The sequence below is a fragment of the Lissotriton helveticus genome, chromosome 4_1 (assembly GCF_964261635.1).
Source record: "Lissotriton helveticus chromosome 4_1, aLisHel1.1, whole genome shotgun sequence".
NCBI classification, from domain to species: domain Eukaryota; kingdom Metazoa; phylum Chordata; class Amphibia; order Caudata; family Salamandridae; genus Lissotriton; species Lissotriton helveticus.
In genome coordinates, this window is record NC_136063.1 from 608,956,058 (window position 1) to 608,975,320 (window position 19,263).

Here is a 19,263-nt window from a genome sequence, read left to right on the forward strand (position 1 = left end):
AGACCGCTGACAGACAGAGCCGTACAGTAGATGGATCAAAGATACCCTTAGGCCAGGTGAAAAGCAGCTGCGTATCATCCGCATAGGCCATTATTTTGGCTCCCAGCTGTTCCGCCAGATAAAGTAGGGGAGTCACATATACATTGAAGAGTAAGGGGCTTAAGGTAGAACCCTGCGTTACCCCTGTCGTCAGTCTCTTCGGCGAGGAGGTGTGAGGAGGCATCCAGACCTGCTGTGTCCTGATGTTGTAATTGCACCTTTCATTTTGTGGTACATTGGTACGTATTATTTGTTACCTTTAACTCAAAATACTTAAAAAAGAAAATTATTAAGAGAGAAAATTTGCAACAGTGACACCATAAGAAAAAAAGATGAGAGGATCATTTAAAAGATGAATAAAGAAATGTAAGGATAAATGAACAAAATGAGGAACCAAATAAGGCCTCAAGAAAGGTAGAAATATGTATAGAATCATAGAAAGAGGTCAATTTAAATGTGAATAGACTGAGCGAGAGAGAGGAAGGCAAGAAAACTATTACAACTGTTGCAGAAAAGCTCACGTACATTCTTTCCCCAGCCAGAGAAATTCTTGTCCTACCTCTGCTTCCTCCCATGTAGTGGGAGTGGGAATATATTTGTAGTAGCCACTAAATCCGGTTGCCCATCCATCTGGGAAGGAGGCATGTCCTGTTAGATAAATTGAGAACAATAGTTTTTACAGGTACTCTTAGTTTTCTGTAGAACCTGAGTATGCTAAGAAACATGTTACATCTTTGTTTGTGAATGTTCATAGCACTATTTTGTTTTGATATAATAAAAAACATGTTTTTCTGCTACAAAATGTCTTTGAAATTATTCTAAAAACTGCACATTCATTAATGTAAAAATGTGGATAAAAATCTAACTTGGATTGAGAGTAGTTATTTCCGCACAATGAAACAACTCTTGGTGAGGGGGGCAAATATATAGTTTACAAGCATCATTCAGTGCCTAGCATAGCACTTGTGGGTTTCTCAGTATGCAAACAGACATCTGGTTATTTTGGGCTCCATAAGGAAATGGGTTATGTCACTTTTTCACCAAGCCCATGTGAGTGAGTTCCATAGGGTAATCATTTTATTTATAGTATGTGGTGTGTGTGTGTTAGTGTCTTCCTCTCTCAGTTAGCAAGTCAAGTGTTCATTCTTTTCTTAATACCACTTTATTACTTATCCTAGTGATTATTAGCCACACGTACAAGTCTCATTGTTTACTACTAAACTAATTTTGCAAGTCGGAAATGTATTTTCAACTTATAAAACTGTTATACTGACAGATACCGAACCACAATTAGAATGTGGCATTGAAAGGGAAAGTTCCTCCTAATTGTGATTTGGTATGATATGTGTCAGTGGTTTGCTATTTGAATTGCAGTTGTATACTACTAACCTCAAAAACTCTGTTAAATTAATTTGCACACTGGAGGGTGTGCCTTGGGACAGATTAGCCGTTGTGATTAGTGTTGTATTGCCAGCCTTTGAGGGATACATAATGGTCCAGAGTTCCACTGTTTACTGCTCCTCAATAACTTCCCAACCAGGAAGCCATTTTTGTATTTTAAAAGGCAGTAGTGGTCCTTTCAGTAAAAGAGGCTGCTTTAAAGCAGGCATTTACACTGCAATAGGTCTCGCGTTTGTGAGAGTATAAGCTATTGGCATTATAAATGAAAGTGCATTAATGCTCTGTTTCGATAAATAACACATAAACAAAAGGCATTGTCATTTAAAATGCCAATTGCTCAAACTCTGGTAAACGTGGGCCCTATTCAATTTCAAAGAAGTGGATTCCATTGTCCCTGCCTGCCTGAAAGTGAAAGCACACATGGTGCATGGAGGAAAGTATGCCGTGCCTGTGATAGGGTATACTCTTTAATGAAGATTGTGCTTATAGACTAAATAAGGCATGCATTGTAACAGCAGAAGTAAAGGGCCAGTCCTCATGGGAGGTTACAAATGAAGACAAGGCGGTACTAAGGAGAGACTAACACGCCATTAATGCATCAGAAACCATCATTTACAAAGGACAATGGCCCAAGCCAATGCAAAATATGGGAAAAGAGTGGATGGGGCTTCAATTCTATAATAATAAACGGCATGCCTCGCAGAGCAGAGCATGCTCTGCTCAGGCTCTACCTAAAAATATTCCCTTTAGAGAATTTAAACATTAGGATGGCAGTATGCTGCTCTTTGCAGACCACCATCCTTGTATTTGCAGCCAATCACACAGGGATACAAATAGCGAACTTCCTAAATAATGCTCCTTAGGCAATCCAATCTGTGGCTGCCTGTAACTAAAGATTTTGCAAGGTGACCAATCAGTGCATAGGGCACATCACAAAATTAAAGACTGGTCGCAAAATGTTTCAGCGCGATTTCCTACTTTTTTTTTAGTACATGTGGATGTCTGTATTCCCTGCCTCATTGCTGATGCATCACATCACTTTTTCAGTGCATTCAATATCATAGGTTGTTCCCTGTGTTAGTGTGTCCCTGAGTCAGAGAGCTAGTGCAGTCCTGTCCTGTGTTCAAGTATTCCCTGCTATAGTGTGCAATTCTCCCTGTCCCAATGTTGCACTATAATTCGCTTGCTATAATAGTCGGTGAGCTGTGGTTTGTATGCTTTCTTTGCTGTGATCCCAATTCCGCTGTCATTGTATTCAGTGCCTCACTGCTTGCTTGTTCTCTATTCGTATTAGAGTGGATCACTGGTTAAAGCATTCCCTTTTTTTCTGTGTTCTGCTTTATTCAGCTTGATTTAGTTGTCCCTCTGATGCTGAATTAATATTGTAATACTGTCATTGGCGTGTTGGTGTTCATTGCTGGTATTGTGGGAGTGTTTTAGTCAGGGCAGTTTTCAAGTCTGGGAGCACAGGGCTGGGTCATTATTGTAAATGTAATGCTTGTGTTATGTTGTTACAGCACTGCTGGTGCAGTACTACAATTGCACTTCTGCAGATGCATGCTATTGTTGCAGTGCTGGGGTATTTTAATTAGTGTATAACTGTGAGTAGTGTAGTGCTTTGTGCCTTAGTGTCAGTAATCAGTGTTGGGGTTGTAATCATAATGTAGTGACATAGTGATATATTGATGTAGTTTTGCAGGTGTAGTTATTATGTAAGCCTTGAAGCTGTAGTGTTTTAATGATGCAGATTTGGAGTAGTAATAGTGTCATAATAGTGTTATTGATAAATATGCGATGTTACATCCCATGCAGTCCAACACATGCGATTACAATGCGGTCGTTACAACGACCGCGTTGTTACAATGCATACCATTAAAATGCAAGTCGTTTCTACGGTTTGCTGTAGGGGGCGTGCTGGTCTTAGGAATAGTATAATTTACTATTTCAATAGTAAATTACACTATTCCTTAGTTTAGAGCGCCCCCTACAGCAAGTCGTATAAACGACTTGTATTGTAATGGTTAGCATTGTAAAAAGTGTAATCGCAAGTGTTGTACCGCATGCAATGTAAAAGCTGCTTCCTGTTATTAATGCAGTTGTAATACATGTTTTAGGTGTAGTCATGTTGTAATAGTTATGCTGACAGAGCAGCGCTGCAGTAGTGTTGTTAATGTAGTGCATTCGCTCATAATAGGCACACCATTAATACGTTTGAAGAGGAATCCGTGGCATTGGCATTCAGGTGTTTAGAGATCCCTCAACTTTTTTTCAACTCTTAAATCAGAGGCTATGCCAAGGTGGCAGCCATAGTAAAATTAGAACTGACAGGAGCCGGTTAATGACCAATTTTTCAACCCTATCTTTCCACTGATGTTTGGTACTATCTTGGCTGAGTCAATTCGTATGGGAGGCCGACTGTGAGACAAAGGTTGTGAACCGCAGACTATGGGCCCATTAGGATGGCGGGCGGATCGCCCCCGCCAGGCTGGCGGTAGCCACCGCCGGCCTAGAGGGGGCGATCAGCCCGCCATCCTTGCTGCAAAGACCCCCCGCCATATTAACATGTCTGGGGGGTCCGCGGCAGACGGAAAGACCGTCCGCCGCTTTTCCGCCCGGTCGCCTTGTGACCGGGGCGGAAAAGGGTTGTATATGGTGGCGGTGTCTATCAGACACCGTCAGCCATATTACAATGGGCATTCAACAATGCCTTTCCGTGGCGACATTGCCGCCACGGAAAGGCATGCGTAGTCTCCCTGCGGGGGCCTGTTGCGGGCCCCCAGGGACTCCGAGGGGGTGGCGGGGTGCACACGGGGAGTACCTATGGTACCCTCCTGCAGGCGCGGTGCCTGTCACGTTGGTGCCTGTCATGTTGTGCTTTGAAATGCACAAGATGTATTATTAGCATTGTGGCAGGCGCTGCTTTCAGCCCCGCCCGTCACAATGCTAAGAATACAGGATGCGCCCGCCATTGTGGCATGGCGAGTGCATCCTAATACCTCCGACGGGACCCCCGCCCTTATGGTGGGCGGTCCCTTCACACGATGGGATGGCGGGCGGACTAAGTCCGCCCGTCATCCTAATGTACCCCTATGTGTGAATGAGCTTAAGGACAGTACCTAGACAATGGGTGCAGTAAGCTGTGCTTCCTTGAAATTACTGATCTGTTTTGTGGGTCTGGCTGTATTTAATAGCTAGTAGTGTGAGGAATTGAGGTCCTCTCTCTTTAGTATGAACTAATGCATTAATTGAAAGTAGCCCTTATGCGCCCAGTCCATTTGAATGGAATGTGAGTGCCATGACATGGATTGGGGATATTGGCCCATCTTATTCACCTAAAAACCTAGGTGATATAATGAGAGGGTTCTTTGGAAACATATAGAAAATAGTTTAACATTCAGAAGAGACCATATACATGTGGAGAAAGTGCACAGGTTTAATCAGTAATTCAAGCATACATTAATTTTTCTAGAAAATAGGACTCAAGTTTCATGATTAAATCTATGCATCACAGGGTAACAGGACAAAATGTACTACATATACAACAAGTAATGTGGTGATCCAGTACGCAGGTGAGTAAAATGTGTAATTCCACATATGTTATCATGGCAATGAGTTAATCATCGGCACATTCAATCATATCCAATAAATACTATTATATATATGAAAGATAACTTGTCCCAAACTTCACCAAAGATTGCTTCTGAACTTGGTTACCAATATGCTGCAAATGTGGGTCTGATCAGATTTATATATCATACATGAACGCCAAGAAACCAACCCGGTGCACGAGCGCTTTATAAATCAATTATAACATAACATAACATAAAATGTAAAGTCACATTTAATTTTACATTGCAGTGATACTCTCTGAGCTCCTAGGACATTATGCAGTCTAAACAGCATACATAATATATATTCTGGCAATTGTACAAGGATTTACAAAACCGACAGTTATGGCTATGTAAAAAATATGTAGAAAACAAGGGGGGAGTGAGAAGATAAAGTGGGGCTAACCCTCAGCCTCCCTTAAATGTTGTAATCATTACACAAAAGAGGAAAAAGCCTCCCAATTGTTGAACTCCTTACATTAGTTCATCCGTTGTGAAACTGATATCACCATTAAATTAGGCCTGGGCAGTGAACTCCACTCAGATTGCGGAGTTTGTGGAATTTTCTGCACTCCGCAGAGCTCACAGAGTGCAGAAAACTCGGCTCCATGTAGTGCAGCAGAAGTTTTCACCGCTTGTGCAAGCCAACGGTAAGTTGACGAATGCGAGCTGCCACTCAGGTAGAAATTTCTACTCAAACGAGAGGATGATCAGGGCAAATGGTAGTTTGCGCTGCACTCCGCCACTTTCTGAAATCCGCTGACTTTTTTGTTACCATGCGGAGTTCCACGTAATGGAACTCCATGAACATAACCCAAGCCTCCATTAAACCCTCCGACAAAGGCAGTGGGATTGTCTTACAGTTGACAACAGTCTACAGAACAGAATGCCTTAGACCATTAGCAGATTACCACAACTACAAGATTCTTGTTGTTGATCCCAACCCCACACTGAAATTAGAGATTTAATCTATGGTAGAGGAGGCAGAGTGTGAGGGGTGGATCAAAAAGTACAAAGGGGATTTTTTGAGAAACACCAATTCAGTGATACCATATTTTTATACTCTGTCAAAGATCCACAAAAATTGTGACCCACAACCGGGCATGCAAATTGTATCCGAGATAGGTTGCCTTCTTTAACTCTTGTCACAATTTTGTGTCTTTTTCCTGAAGTCAATACAACAGAAGAAGGAAACCTACATGAAAGACACAAAGGGCCTATTGATCCATGTCAGGAACATTGAATTTGTTGACCAACAACACCTCCAAATGAGTTTAGATGTAGAGAGTCTGTACACCATCCTCCCCCGGGAAGAAACTCTAGAGGTCATTATTGGCGTACTTGAGAGTGTAGAATGGACCAATTCCACCCCCCAGAAATTTTGTGATGGACTGCGCACGACTAGCTCTGACAAGATACTACTTTGAGTTTGAAGGCACCCTCTTTCTACAAACCCACGGTATAGGGAGTACTTTTGCCCATGGTGTGGCAGGGTGATATGTACACAACTTAGAATAGAAAAACATCTTACATGTGGCCAACCCACATTGGAGTAACATCTCTACATGGAAACAATATATAGATGACATTCTGGTAATATGGAGAGGGGACATACAGACTGCCTCCGACTTCATTACTTGGCTCAACAACCAGGATAGGAAGCCTAATTTCACACAAACTATCAGTAGAGAATCATTTACATTCCTGTATGTGGATATCTTCCCAGAGGGACCCTACCGACAGATACCCATCAGAAATCATCTGCTAAGAACAGTTTGTTATGCTTTGACAGTATTCACAAGCGACCATTGTAGGAAAATCTTCCTTAAGGCCAATTCCTTTGCCTGCGGTGGAACAACAGCTATATAAACAACTTTAAACAAAAAGGAGACCATCTGTCAGCCAAACTGAGGGCACGTAACTTACCTGAGAAAATCATTCAGAAAACAAAAAACGTTCGAGAAAGCAGAATTGAGATGGACTACTAGAAACGCAAGCAAAGGAAAAAACTGAACACCCTCTGGTATGTGTCACCACATACAACATTGCCTCAGACTGTGACAAAAAGATCATTAAATGCAATTGGTGCATTCTAAACACATGACCCAGACAGTTGGACTATCCCTTCTTTTCTAACAAAAGAACAAAAAACTTGCAGGATACACTTCTCCCCACTATATCCAGAGCCAAATTAAATCAGAGAATATGATTCACTGTGCACTAGGCCTTTCAGGAGTAATAGGTCACGTAACCCGTGTGGTCAAACCAGTGTCTGCCAACTTACCTCACCAAAAAAAAGATTGACCTAGGCGTATACAATCTTCAGCAATTACGGAGACATACAAACTGCAACACTAAACAGGTCATATACCTGATAACCTGTGAAATCAAACTCAGATACGTAGGCATAATCACTTTAAAAAGAAGCACCAGAATCTGCAAATACAGGAGTAACATCAGATGCACACGCAATACCACCAAAATGGCAGAACATTACAACACTGCTGGAGATTCCGCAAAATACCTTAAATGGGGCCTTCTGCAACATGAATAGTGTTGAATTTATAAGTTATCCACGCAGAAAAAAAATAACTGAATGATGAAATTCACTGGTGCAAAGTACTACAATATTATTTATTGCAGCTCAGCATCCAGTAGCTTACACTAATAAATACAGACTGATGTCTGATACTGTGTGTGTAGATAGGTGTATGTTTTCACCATATTATTCACAGCATTACTACGTAATTTTTTTAATCTTTCCCAGTCATACGAGGCTTATTACCATTCCTCCTCCTCCTTTTTGTCGTTGTCTTGCACTGCTCTCAATAGATCAACAAGACGACATATATGGGGTGATGGGACTACATTTCCCATCTCTCCCCCCACATGACCCCTTCTCCACCAATAGGTAGGCTCGGGAGTCCCATACCAGACTCTTACCAAGTAAAATTTGGAAGGCAATCTACATTTCCCAGGATTTCCACACATCAGCACTCCTCTTTTAGGGACTATGTGACTTTGGTCAAATGACTTCCTACCTAGACATAAAAGACAGCCCAGTTCAGGGCCGGCTATCATCGGAGGAGTGCGGGGAGCTGAATAGGTGGAAGGGAGGATTATTTCCCTTGCTGTAATAATTGCTGGGTGGGACAGGATAATTAAGCCCTTTCTTTAGGAGCCCCCTCCCCTTTTATGAAGCAAAGGGTCAACACTGTGGGGCATATTATCAAGGGGGTTTATCTCCGCTTTGTTGGCTTTGAAAGCCAAGAAAGCGGAGATAAAAATATCTCCCTATTACCTAGCTGTCGCTAACACCAGTTAGCGACAGCTAGTAGGAGATAGCGACCATCTTGGGCCCCGCTTAGCATGTCAGTGAAATTTATCACCAATGACATGCAAAGTGGGCGTGCCAAGATATTAGCGACTGGAAACAGTCGCTAACATCGCTATCTCCTATTGCTAACTTTTGGAGATATTCGCGCTAAGCGCGAATATCTCCAGAAGCTAACACCTGCCCCTGAGCAGTTCTTAGCCATGTTATCCAATGGTAGGTGGATAACATGGCTAAGAGCATTAGCTCGGTAATGCATGAATATCGCGGACTTTTCAGCGATATTCATGCATTTCGGCCGATTTTTATCGCTTAGGAGATAAACCTTGATAATAGCAAGGTTCCTAAGCGATAAAAATCGCCGCAGCTCGGCGATAAAAATATTGCCGCTAAGCCATCATAGCGATAATTATCGCTAGTTGTTGGTAATATGCCCCTGTGTTTCCTATTTTTTTCGAGTGTAATAGCAGGCATCGCCGCACCCCCACTACCTCATGGAGCCTGAATTTTTAGGAATCATGTAGGTGTCCAGACATAACCAAAATTGTTTGAAATACAATAGCGTGTGCATGCTTTACACTACTGGCTATTAAAATTTTAATTTAATTACCTTTAAGTCTGTGTTTTTATGTGTGTGCATAAATACATTTTTGGGGGAAACCGACACGCTGTATGCTGGTTTTTTGAACCGTGATTATCTGTCAGGATCAATACATATATATATATATATATATATATATATATATATATATATTACCTACTGGCGGTCGCCAGTAGGTATATATAGTTAGGATTTTTTCTCTATGGGATTTTTGAAAATTCTATGTCTAATAACTTTGGCGTTTGTGGACGGAATTGGCTGAAATTTTCTGGAAAATGGAACATTTTGTTTCTGAGCAGCCCCTGGAAATTTGGGGGGGGTTCGTCAAGGGGGGGCCGAGAAAAAAGGGGGGTCCCAAAACGTGTTTTTAACATTGAGTTTTCCATAGGGCGGTTGGCCTCACTTTTAGCCCGAACGGCTGAATGGATTTGCACGAAACTTGGCAAAATTGTAGGGACTGGTAGCCCGATGTGCCTTTGCTAGGTCTCAATATATGTGCTTCAGTGGATTTTGAGAAATTAATGTTCAAAAAAAGATATATATCTGTAACAGCGGACCGGGCAGCGCTCCGGTTGGCGGACTTTACGCGTACCGGAACTTCGTGTAGCGAAGCTGATTGGCTCTCCGGTGTCTGTCAACATTCTAAACAGTCCGGAGCGGCCGCCATCTTGTCTCTCGGTAGGATTGAGAGACAAGAGGAGGCCAAAACAAAGGGGGAAATGACCATAAGGGGGCATAGTATATCCTCCCTGACCCCCTAGGTTTAATGTGGAGGCTTTAAAAGATCCCCGCGGGGCAAAAAAAAAAAAAAAGAAATTTTAGTTTTTTTGCGTGGGTAGCGCCCGGTTCGCGAACCGGGAAGCGTTCTGGGCAGCGTACTATAATGAAAAATGAATGATAGACTTTTCAAATACTGTATGTTAATTGATTGTTGGTTTTGTTGATTATTTTTTAATTTTTTTATTTTTTAAGCAATTATTTATTATTGTGATTGTGTTTCAAAATGTAATAACATTTCTAACATTTAACTAGTTTATGAATTACATATAAAAATGATTAAAGACTCAAACAATTTTTTAATATTACATACAATTTTATTTTTCAGATTGTTTTTCAAAATTTAATAGAACGTCTAGCATTTGACTGTCCGATATGTCCTCTTGTTGAGTGAACATAAGTTCCCACATTTGACCGTCATCATAATGGAGTAAATGATCGACAGATTCTACACATTGAAGTAATTCATAGTCCCGTGACTCATCCATGAATTCTAAGTCATCAATGGGTTCCATAACTTGTTCATTGTTGCTGTCCAGAACAATTTCGAAGGAAACATTCTGCTCACCTTCCATTTTATTGCTGTAATTTGCATAAAAAATAAATATATCAGTATTGATAGGGCACTGTTGGGTTTAAGTTCAGACAGGTACTTGTGAGTTTATAACAGAGAAGTAATCTATGGGCACTGTATGGTTTCAGGCGTGAAGTAGTACTATTAAAAAGTGCCTGTGAAGAAGCCTAAGTAAATTCATAATTATACCACAGAAACCTAAATCAATCCATAATTATAATAAAGAAGCCTTTCTCAATGTCTAACTCTTACAGAGGGATAGTATATAACTATCTGAAAATGTTTTCAAATTTATAAAATAATATCTCACCTTCTAAAAACAAGTTTAAGTTGTGAGTGAAAATGATCTTGCAATGTAATTCAGGAAGTAGTAGTCAAAATGGCTGTGTTTCTCTCTCTTTCTTTATATATATTCAGGTACATAACCAATCAAATGTCAGGTAAAAAAAGTAGAAAATGAAAGTAACATTTTAATTGGTTGTCAATTCCAACACTTCAGATATGTTTTGTGAAGTAATGTACCTCAGGGTATTTAGAGAGGTCTACAGGCTAAATGGTTAAATGGAATTTCAATCAAATTTGTGAAAATGGTAGGCATTGGTATGTAGTTTGAGGTAATCTATATTTGGTGAAATTGTCTCCAGTCGCTTTTCTGTAAACTACTTTCCCACCTTTTTTGATGGTGCGCTTCCCAGGGAGCGACCCGGTACGCGAACTGGTGAGCGCCCCGGTTCGCGAACCTTAAGCGTTACGGGAGTCCACCATTTTGTGTTTCGGTCGAATTAAGATACAAGATGGAGGGCAAATAATGTTCAGAATGGGTAGAAGGGGGCACGGTAGACTTATCTTGACCCCCTAGGTTTTCTGAGGGTGGCTGAGGAGGCCCATATGTGCGAAAAAAACACATTTTTAAAAAAATTTAGCGAGGTTAGCTCCCGGTTCGCGTACCGGGAAGCGCCCCAGGGAGCGTACTTTGTTGAAAATTAGTGAAAAAAGTTAGAGTAAAATAATAATTGTGAGTGATCAGATGTAGGGTAGCTCTGAGAAGAGCTTTTGGGTTTATGGTACATTTAGGTACTTATAAGTAGGTACCAATGCACAGTCTTAAATTCAGAATGAAAATTCTGTTGCCCTCATCTGAGAAGTGAACTCCATCTCCTCTGTAGATATCTTGCATGTAGTAACGCAAGTTATTGTTGTACAGGGAGCCCATTCCATGGTCTCTCATGTAAGCTGAAACAGATTTGTTTACATGCTTCCTCGACTTCTCAATTTGTGGACAAAATTGGTTTGACACCTCCATTTCTGTCTTTGGCATATATTTGAATATACCAAGGCAGTCTGAGGAAAAAGTGCCATCAATTGCTCAAAGGTGTCCTTTAAAAGCATTTCCAGACCTACCCCAGTCAAAGTGCCCAAATCATTACCTCCACAGTGCACAATTAACAGGTCAGGTTTTGGCAAATGCATAAAGGTTTTCACCAATGGTATCAATTGGTGACATTTTAATCCTCTGTGGCCAAACCACTTAATTTCCACATCTTGTAAATTGAGGTTAGGTAAATTCCTGTTCTCAGCATACCTCTGAGCCCAATAGATGTAACTATGTCCAACAATCCAGACAGAAAACATGGTGAGAGAAGGTTCTCCTGCAGTCAGATGAAGTGTGGCAATGAAATGGCAGTTGAAAAAATAAGAGTTTAAAATGAAAAAAACTGTGGAGTTTCTGTGTTAATGAAGCAGTAACAGTGATTGGTGGATTTTGATTGCTGAAATCAGAAAGTTAGGGTGCATGGATGAGTTGTTTGAAAGATGTATTTTGAGTGGTCAAGAAAAAATCATTAAATGAAAGAATGCACTGGATATGAGGTGCACTGAGAGTTCAGAGTTCAATTGCAACATTGTTGTGTGAACTTGCAAACACCAGAAGTCTTCCAAGAGGTGGTTGCCATGCAGAAAAGGCATGAAATGGCAGACGGGGGAAGGGTTTTCATTTGAAAAAAAGTGAGGGAAGAGTTTTGATTGGGTGACATGAGAGATATGTGTGAAGAATTACAGCATTTCTGTGCTTTTGATAGCTGCAGACTCTGGAGTGCATACCTTTTGCTCTGCTGAAGACAAATTGGTGTGTTTCTGAGACTGTTTTCAAACTCAAAGTATTTGCTAAGGTGAGAAAATATTTCTTTAATTTAGATAGAGAATAGTGTGCTTTAAGGAGAAAATTATGAAGAAAGTTGTGTTTTTCAAATGTTGCTTTGTCTCAAGTGTTTTACAAATAGATTTTGTTTCTTTGAGAAAATGTAATTGGAGAAAATGTGAAGTATTAGTACTGACAGGGTGTTTTTCTGCATAGGAGCTGTGGAGTCTTTTCAAATTATGACTTGAAAATCGTTTTTGAGGAAAATGAATGGTTATAATATTTCTGACAAGGACATAATGGTGTATGCTTCTTTATAATGCAATTGACTGTCTCTGATGTTATTTTTCCCATTTCAATGTAAGACCTTTCTCTGTGGCGCAAATTGCTTGTAAATATGCTCCCACCTGTGCATGGCAAATTTAGATTTTGAATGTTTGTGTTACATAGCCATGTTAAAAGTGATACAAACATGCTGCAAAGGCAATCAAAAAACGCTTTTATGTGTCTTAAGGACATTTTAAGTCATTTTCCCATGTGCAGTGTTTTGAAATTATGATTTGAAAATCGTTTTTGGGGAAAAGGAATTGTTTTTAAATTTATGACACGGACATAATGGTGTATGCTTCTTTATAAGGCAATTGACTGTCTCTGATGTTATTTTTCCCATTTTAATGTAAGACCTTTCTCTGTGGCGCAAATTGCTTGTAAATATGCTCCCACCTGTGCATGGCAAATTTAGATTTTGAATGTTTGTGTTACATAGCCATGTTAAAAGTGATACAAACATGCTGCAAAGGCAATCAAAAAACGCTTTTATGTGTCTTAAGGACATTTGATGTCATTTTTCCCATATTACATTAAAAGACCTTTCTCCGTGGGGCACATTCCTTGTAAATATGGTCACGCTTGTGCATGGTAAATTTAGATTTTGACTGTTTGAGTTACATAACCATGTTAAAAGTGACCCAAAAAAATTGCAAAGGCTTTCAAAAAACACTTTCATGTGTCTTAAGGACATTTTAAGTCATTTCCCTGTGGGCAGTGTTTTCAAATTATGACTTGAATATCGTTTTTGAGGTAAAGGAATGTTGTTAAAATTTATGTGCGCCATATGCCCCCAAATTTCTTTTTCAGGGGTGCAGCAGGGTGTTCTTGAGACACCCCTGCACCTTTGGAAAAATTCCTAATTTGCGATGAGCTAATTGCTAATCACAAATTGCACCTTCATTCCTATGGGCATCCTGGCCCATGGAAATGAATGGGTAATTTGCAATTAGCAATTTGCTCATCGCAAATTAGGAATGGTAAAGAATCGCTATTTATTCCTTAAAATTCGCTATTTTGGAAATGCAAAATAGTTTGATGATACATATGGCGGTTGATCTCTAACAAGATAAGAAGCTTAGGGATACATTTATGATGACTGGCGCAATGAAGTGGACATCACTTACTTCATTGGTAGAGCTTTACATGTATTATCTCCTCTGTATTCTTCATCAAGCGTAACTTTAATCTGCAATCCTGAATAGGCCTCACCTTAAACAAACCTCTGGATAGGCCACACCTTATCGTCATCATGAATTAATCATTTAAAATGCTAGGGACAGATTTATGATAGGTGTATGCCTCTTTTGCGCCACTGTGCGTCACTTTTGTGATGCAGCGGCGGTGCAAAAGATTTGCTATGAGGCGACAAAATTACAAATTGATGCATTTAGGCAGATGTGTCATGGTGTAAAAAAAACGTGCCACATGAAACCGATGCAGCAGTGATGCAAAAGATGCACCATGTTGCAAGACAGGCCTCACTTGGGGCCATATGTATCAAGCTGATTACCATTCGGAAAGGTCAAAATTCTGCGAATTTCGGCCTTTGCGAATGCTAATTAGACAAATGGTATGTATCAAACAAGTTTGATGCAAAATAAGGAATAGCAAAATTTGCTATTACTTATTTTGCGAATGCACTGAAGGATTTGCAAATTTTGCGATTCCTTAAATGCAATGTATCAAACAAAAAATATGCAAAAAATGCCATTAAGGATTTGCAAACTACCACCAACTTCTAGTTGGTGGTAATTTGCAAATTCTTTTCAAAAAGCTTTTTTTCCAAAAAACAAAAGGTGCCATATGACGCCAATACATGCCCTTAGGGCATGTATGTGCGCCATATGCCCCCAAATTTCTTTTTCAGGGGTGCAGCAGGGTGTTCTTGAGACACCCCTGCACCCTTGGAAAAATTCCTAATTTGCGATGAGCTAATTGCTAATCGCAAATTGCACCTTCATTCCTATGAGCCTCCTAGCCCATGGAAATGAATGGGTAATTTGCAATTAGCAATTTGCTCATTGCAAATTAGGAATGGTAAAGAATTGCTATTTATTCCTTAAAATTCGCTATTTAGGAAATGCAAAATAGTTTGATGATACATATGGCGGTTCATCTGTAACAAGATAAGAAGCTTAGGGATAGATTTATGATGACTGGCGCATCACCAGGGATGTGCCAGTCATCCTGCGCCGCTGTTCCGCCACCCATGGTGTGCTGCATTTACAATGCGGCGCAGCATGGGGCAAAAATGGCACAGATGCGTGACGTATCTGTGCTGTAAAGGTGGCGCATTGCTGGAGTTGTATCGCAAGTGCGATGCAGCTCAAGCAAGGCTCAGGGGTGCCCCATCTCCACAATGTTGCGTCAAGACCTATGCCTGCTTAAAGCAGGCGCAGGGTTTTGATGCAGCTTTCTCCTATCTGATTGTAAATGCGGCACACCATGGGTGGCAGAGCAGTGGTGCACGTTAACTGGTGCATGCCTGGGGATGTGCCATTTAACATAAATCTGCCCCTTTACATTTAAGTATGTGCAGGGGACACAGAGTCGGTGAGGCTTATCCAAGGTTAAGAAGAGATGAGTCCTGTTCACTGAAAAATTAGACATAGGCTTCACCTGCTCAGCATCGCTGGACATGGCTAAATAATAGCTGCAAAATGTTACTCTTGTTAAACAATTTTACTATTATAATCTCTGAGATTTGTCTCTTACTCTGCAACATCTCATTGTTGTTATCTTTCTTTAAAGATAAAGACAACATCAACATGAGCGATAATCTGCAATCAGTTGATTTTGACCTCATCATTGAACTTGTAATTGAAACATCAGTGGATGTTGATCCCTTGGATGATTTAAATCCTGAGGATGAAGAAGAACGTGATGAGGATGCAGATTTGTCCGAATTATATGACATAGGGTGGGAAGCTGACCTGCTTGATCCTATGGAACTATAAACATTTATTTTTTAAATTTATAATAAATAAAAAGTAAAAATGTAAACCGTTTAATTTAAAAATAAAGACACCTTCAAAAACAGGTTATGTGTAGTGTCTTCAATAAAATATTAAAATATGCTCATAAAATTAGATCAGATTCACATATAAGATAGCACAGGTAACATGAATATAAATTCCATTTCTTTTCTGCTATTTCTGTATTCTAAAATTGCCATGCACTAAAAAATCTTATATGTAAAAATGTAAAGTAGTGTTTTAAGTTTTTGATTACTGTTATTGATGTACTGTAGGGTAATAGTGGTTAATAACATTTTTTAATATATTTTACCACAGATTCAACTGCAGATCATTTCAACATTTCACCAGGCCAACAAAAGAAAGACTGAGAAAGGCTGCAAAACGTCAAAGACAGCAGGTGATTGAAAAAAAGCAGCAGTCCTCTAACAAAAAGATTTGTCAAGTCAACAAGAAAGCACCGGGTAAGAGTACAAAAACATTCATAAGAAATATTTGCAGTAAAACAAATATTACTACAGAAAATGTTTCAGTCCAGAAAAAGAGAAGCAATTCAAATGGAAAGGAAAGGCCAATCAAAAATGTTACTGCTAGAGCAAGAGATAACTCTGTGCATGATAGTAGAAGGAAACAACAGTTTAGGGACATTCGTAAACGAATGTTCCGCAACAGGATAATTGGCAATTTGTTAAAAAATATTAAGAAAGGTCAACAGAAAGTGGTTTTTTATAAGAGAAAAAAAAAAGTTGAGAAAGTTATTGATCAGGCATTTGAAATTAAACGTAAGTTATTTATTTTGATAATCAATAGAATTAGGAAGCTAAACAAGGCAATTTATGATTTCAAAAGAAATAGTAGATGGAAGAGAATAGTTAATCGTAGTAATTTTTGTGAAGTTTTTTCTGGAGAATGGATGCATAGTTCAAGCTGTGAGGCATTTTTCAATGAGGAGAGTTATTTCCAGGATAATGATTTGGTGCATGCAGTTGACACCAGTGGTCGTGCTTATGAAGTGAAAGATGGTTGTCCAGTTGAAAAAGAAAAACTTGTGACAACAGAGGCAGAAGAGGTGTTAGGTAATGAGGTTTTAGGAAGACGTGCTAAGGGTCCTGTGTACACCTGGAAGTGTAGTAGTATTTGCAGTGTGCGACAGGATTCCATCAATTTGCTTTGTGATTTTGTACGGTCATTTAATAAGAAAAGTTTGAAGCAGAAAATAAGGTTGTTGCAAGAATTAGATCCTTGCAGAGTGAGAGAAGTGACAGGTTTGCATGGTCATTCACTGGCTTGTCTTTCCAGGAGAGTATGCCAGAGTGTTTTTCATCATTTCAGGATGCTAGCAGTGCATCATAATAAAGTGAGGAAATTAGTTAGAATGTTGTATTATGCTAAGAGTCCAGCAATTATGCTTAAAAAATTATGTGCTGCTCTTTTGCATGGTTCTGAAATAGATGTGAAGAATATATGTGAAGAAATTGAGTTTTGTTACTTTGGAAGTAAAGAGGAGAATGTTGAAATTGACCAAGAAGAAGCGGGTAATGTGGAAGATAGTGTACAGGTTTCCAGTACAGATAATTTCAAGAGGGAAATTGCCACGTTTCAGGTCAAATCAAGTGAGAGGCCAAATTTCACTTGTGTGTGTTGTCGACGCACTTATTATAAGAATCAGACTAAGTTAGTGGATTTATATGCAAAAAGTGAAAGGGAAAATAATAGTGAATGGAAGGATTTCGCAACATACTTGATGGTAGAAAATTGTTTTGATTTGGGATTGGATCAACGTGTGTGTACTTATTGTTGTTGCAAATTAAATCAAAACCAGATGCCTGCTAGAGCAGTTCATAATAATCTGGAATTGGTTGAGATTCCTTCTGAATTGAAGGATTTAAATACTTATGAATCTATTTTGATTCAAAGTATCCATCCCTTTCAGGCTATTGTAAGAATGGAGCCAAAGACAGGGAAATTGCCTCCATCAGATTTACAGAGAGGATTAAAGGGAAGAGTTGTTTATTTGCCTCTAGATTTGAAGAAAAACATTAATACAATTGGAGTAGAAAAAGTGGACGAGGAACCTCTGGTTATCTTAGTTAATGGGGTTCCGACAAAGAATAAGAAAATATGGCAAGATTTAGTAGATGTTAGGAAAGTTAAAAAGGCAACATTGTATTTGAAAAAAAATAATAAATACTATAAGAATGTATATGTTGCAGAAGAGGAAGTAAGTGAGGAAGAGGATAGCGATTTGTGTGCTGGTCAAATTGAGAAAGTAGAAACTTCTACTAGTGAAGAAATATATGAACATTATAGTGTTCATCCTTTGCATTCCAAGGAAGTCATGGGGAATGCTATTGAGTTGTTTCAAATGAAACAAGCCAAAGGGAGTCCCATTAGTGTTTGGGAGGAAAGTTTGGAAGCTCGGTGTTTCCCACAGCTTTTTCCAACAGGTCAGGGAGGAAGATATGATGAGCGACCTCATCAAATTCCTGCTTCTGAATACCGGACTTTGCGATTGTATGCAGGAGATGCTAGGTTTCGACAATGCATTCCTTATTTGTTTCATCTCCTGTTTGAAAGCGATCTGTCTGGACTGTCATATGCAGTGAACCACATCTTGAAAAGTGGTATACACATGCAAAACATCTCGGCAAGTGACTTTATGGATAAAGTCAATGTCCAAGACAGTATTTTGGATTCTCACCTGATTAATCTCATGGCGTGTCAGCGTGGTACTAATGAGTACTGGTACCGTCGTCATGGTGATTTAAAATGTATGCTGAGGAACTTAGGTACTCCCACATGGTTCCTCACTCTGAGCTGTGCCGAGTATGGCTGGGAAGACTTACTTGAATTTCTACGAGAGGCAAATGCTAACGTAGAAAACATCGAATTCAAGACACCCGGAGAACTGTGCTCTTTGGATCCAGTCAATGTATGTAGGTACTTCAGTCATAGATTTGAAGCTATGATGTCTTTCATCATGAATAAGAAGAATCCACCTCTTGGAGAGGTGTTGGATTTCTTCTGGAGAAAGGAGTACCAAGCAAGAGGTGCTCCTCATATACATATGTTGCTGTGGATCAAGGATGCACCTAAATTTGGAACGGATCCAGAAGACTCAGTGATGAGTTTTATACAACAGTATTCTACGTGTGCTGTTCCAAACGCAAAGGAGAAGAAAAGCCTAAGAGAAAAAGTTCTGCGTTTCCAAAGCCATCGATGTGGAAAGTACTGTCGTCGTAAATTCCGAAACAAGGACAAGTTCTACACCAAATGTTGTTTCGGCTTTCCACGACCGGTGATTTCTAAAGGAAGAGTAAACAGTTTGATGTCTTCGCTGCGACATAATGTGATGAAGAAATCACCTAAAAACACATACAATTTGAAGAGGAACGAAGACTCCAAGTACATCAACGACTACAACCCGGTGATTTTGTCCATGTGGAATGCTAACATGGATATACAGTTTGTGGCTGATAACTGTATG

The 19,263-nt window shown here is 39.7% G+C and overlaps 1 protein-coding gene across 1 annotated transcript in view; it reads right to left on the minus strand.

Annotated features, from left to right (window-relative positions):
- LOC144828035 (lectin-like) overlaps positions 1-19,263 on the minus strand; it is a 333,296-nt gene that overhangs the window by 168,471 nt on the left and 145,562 nt on the right. The window contains exon 3 of the mRNA XM_078686172.1: positions 599-687. Within this exon, the coding sequence (XP_078542298.1) occupies positions 599-687 (89 nt within the window). The remainder of the gene's footprint in view (positions 1-598; positions 688-19,263) is intronic.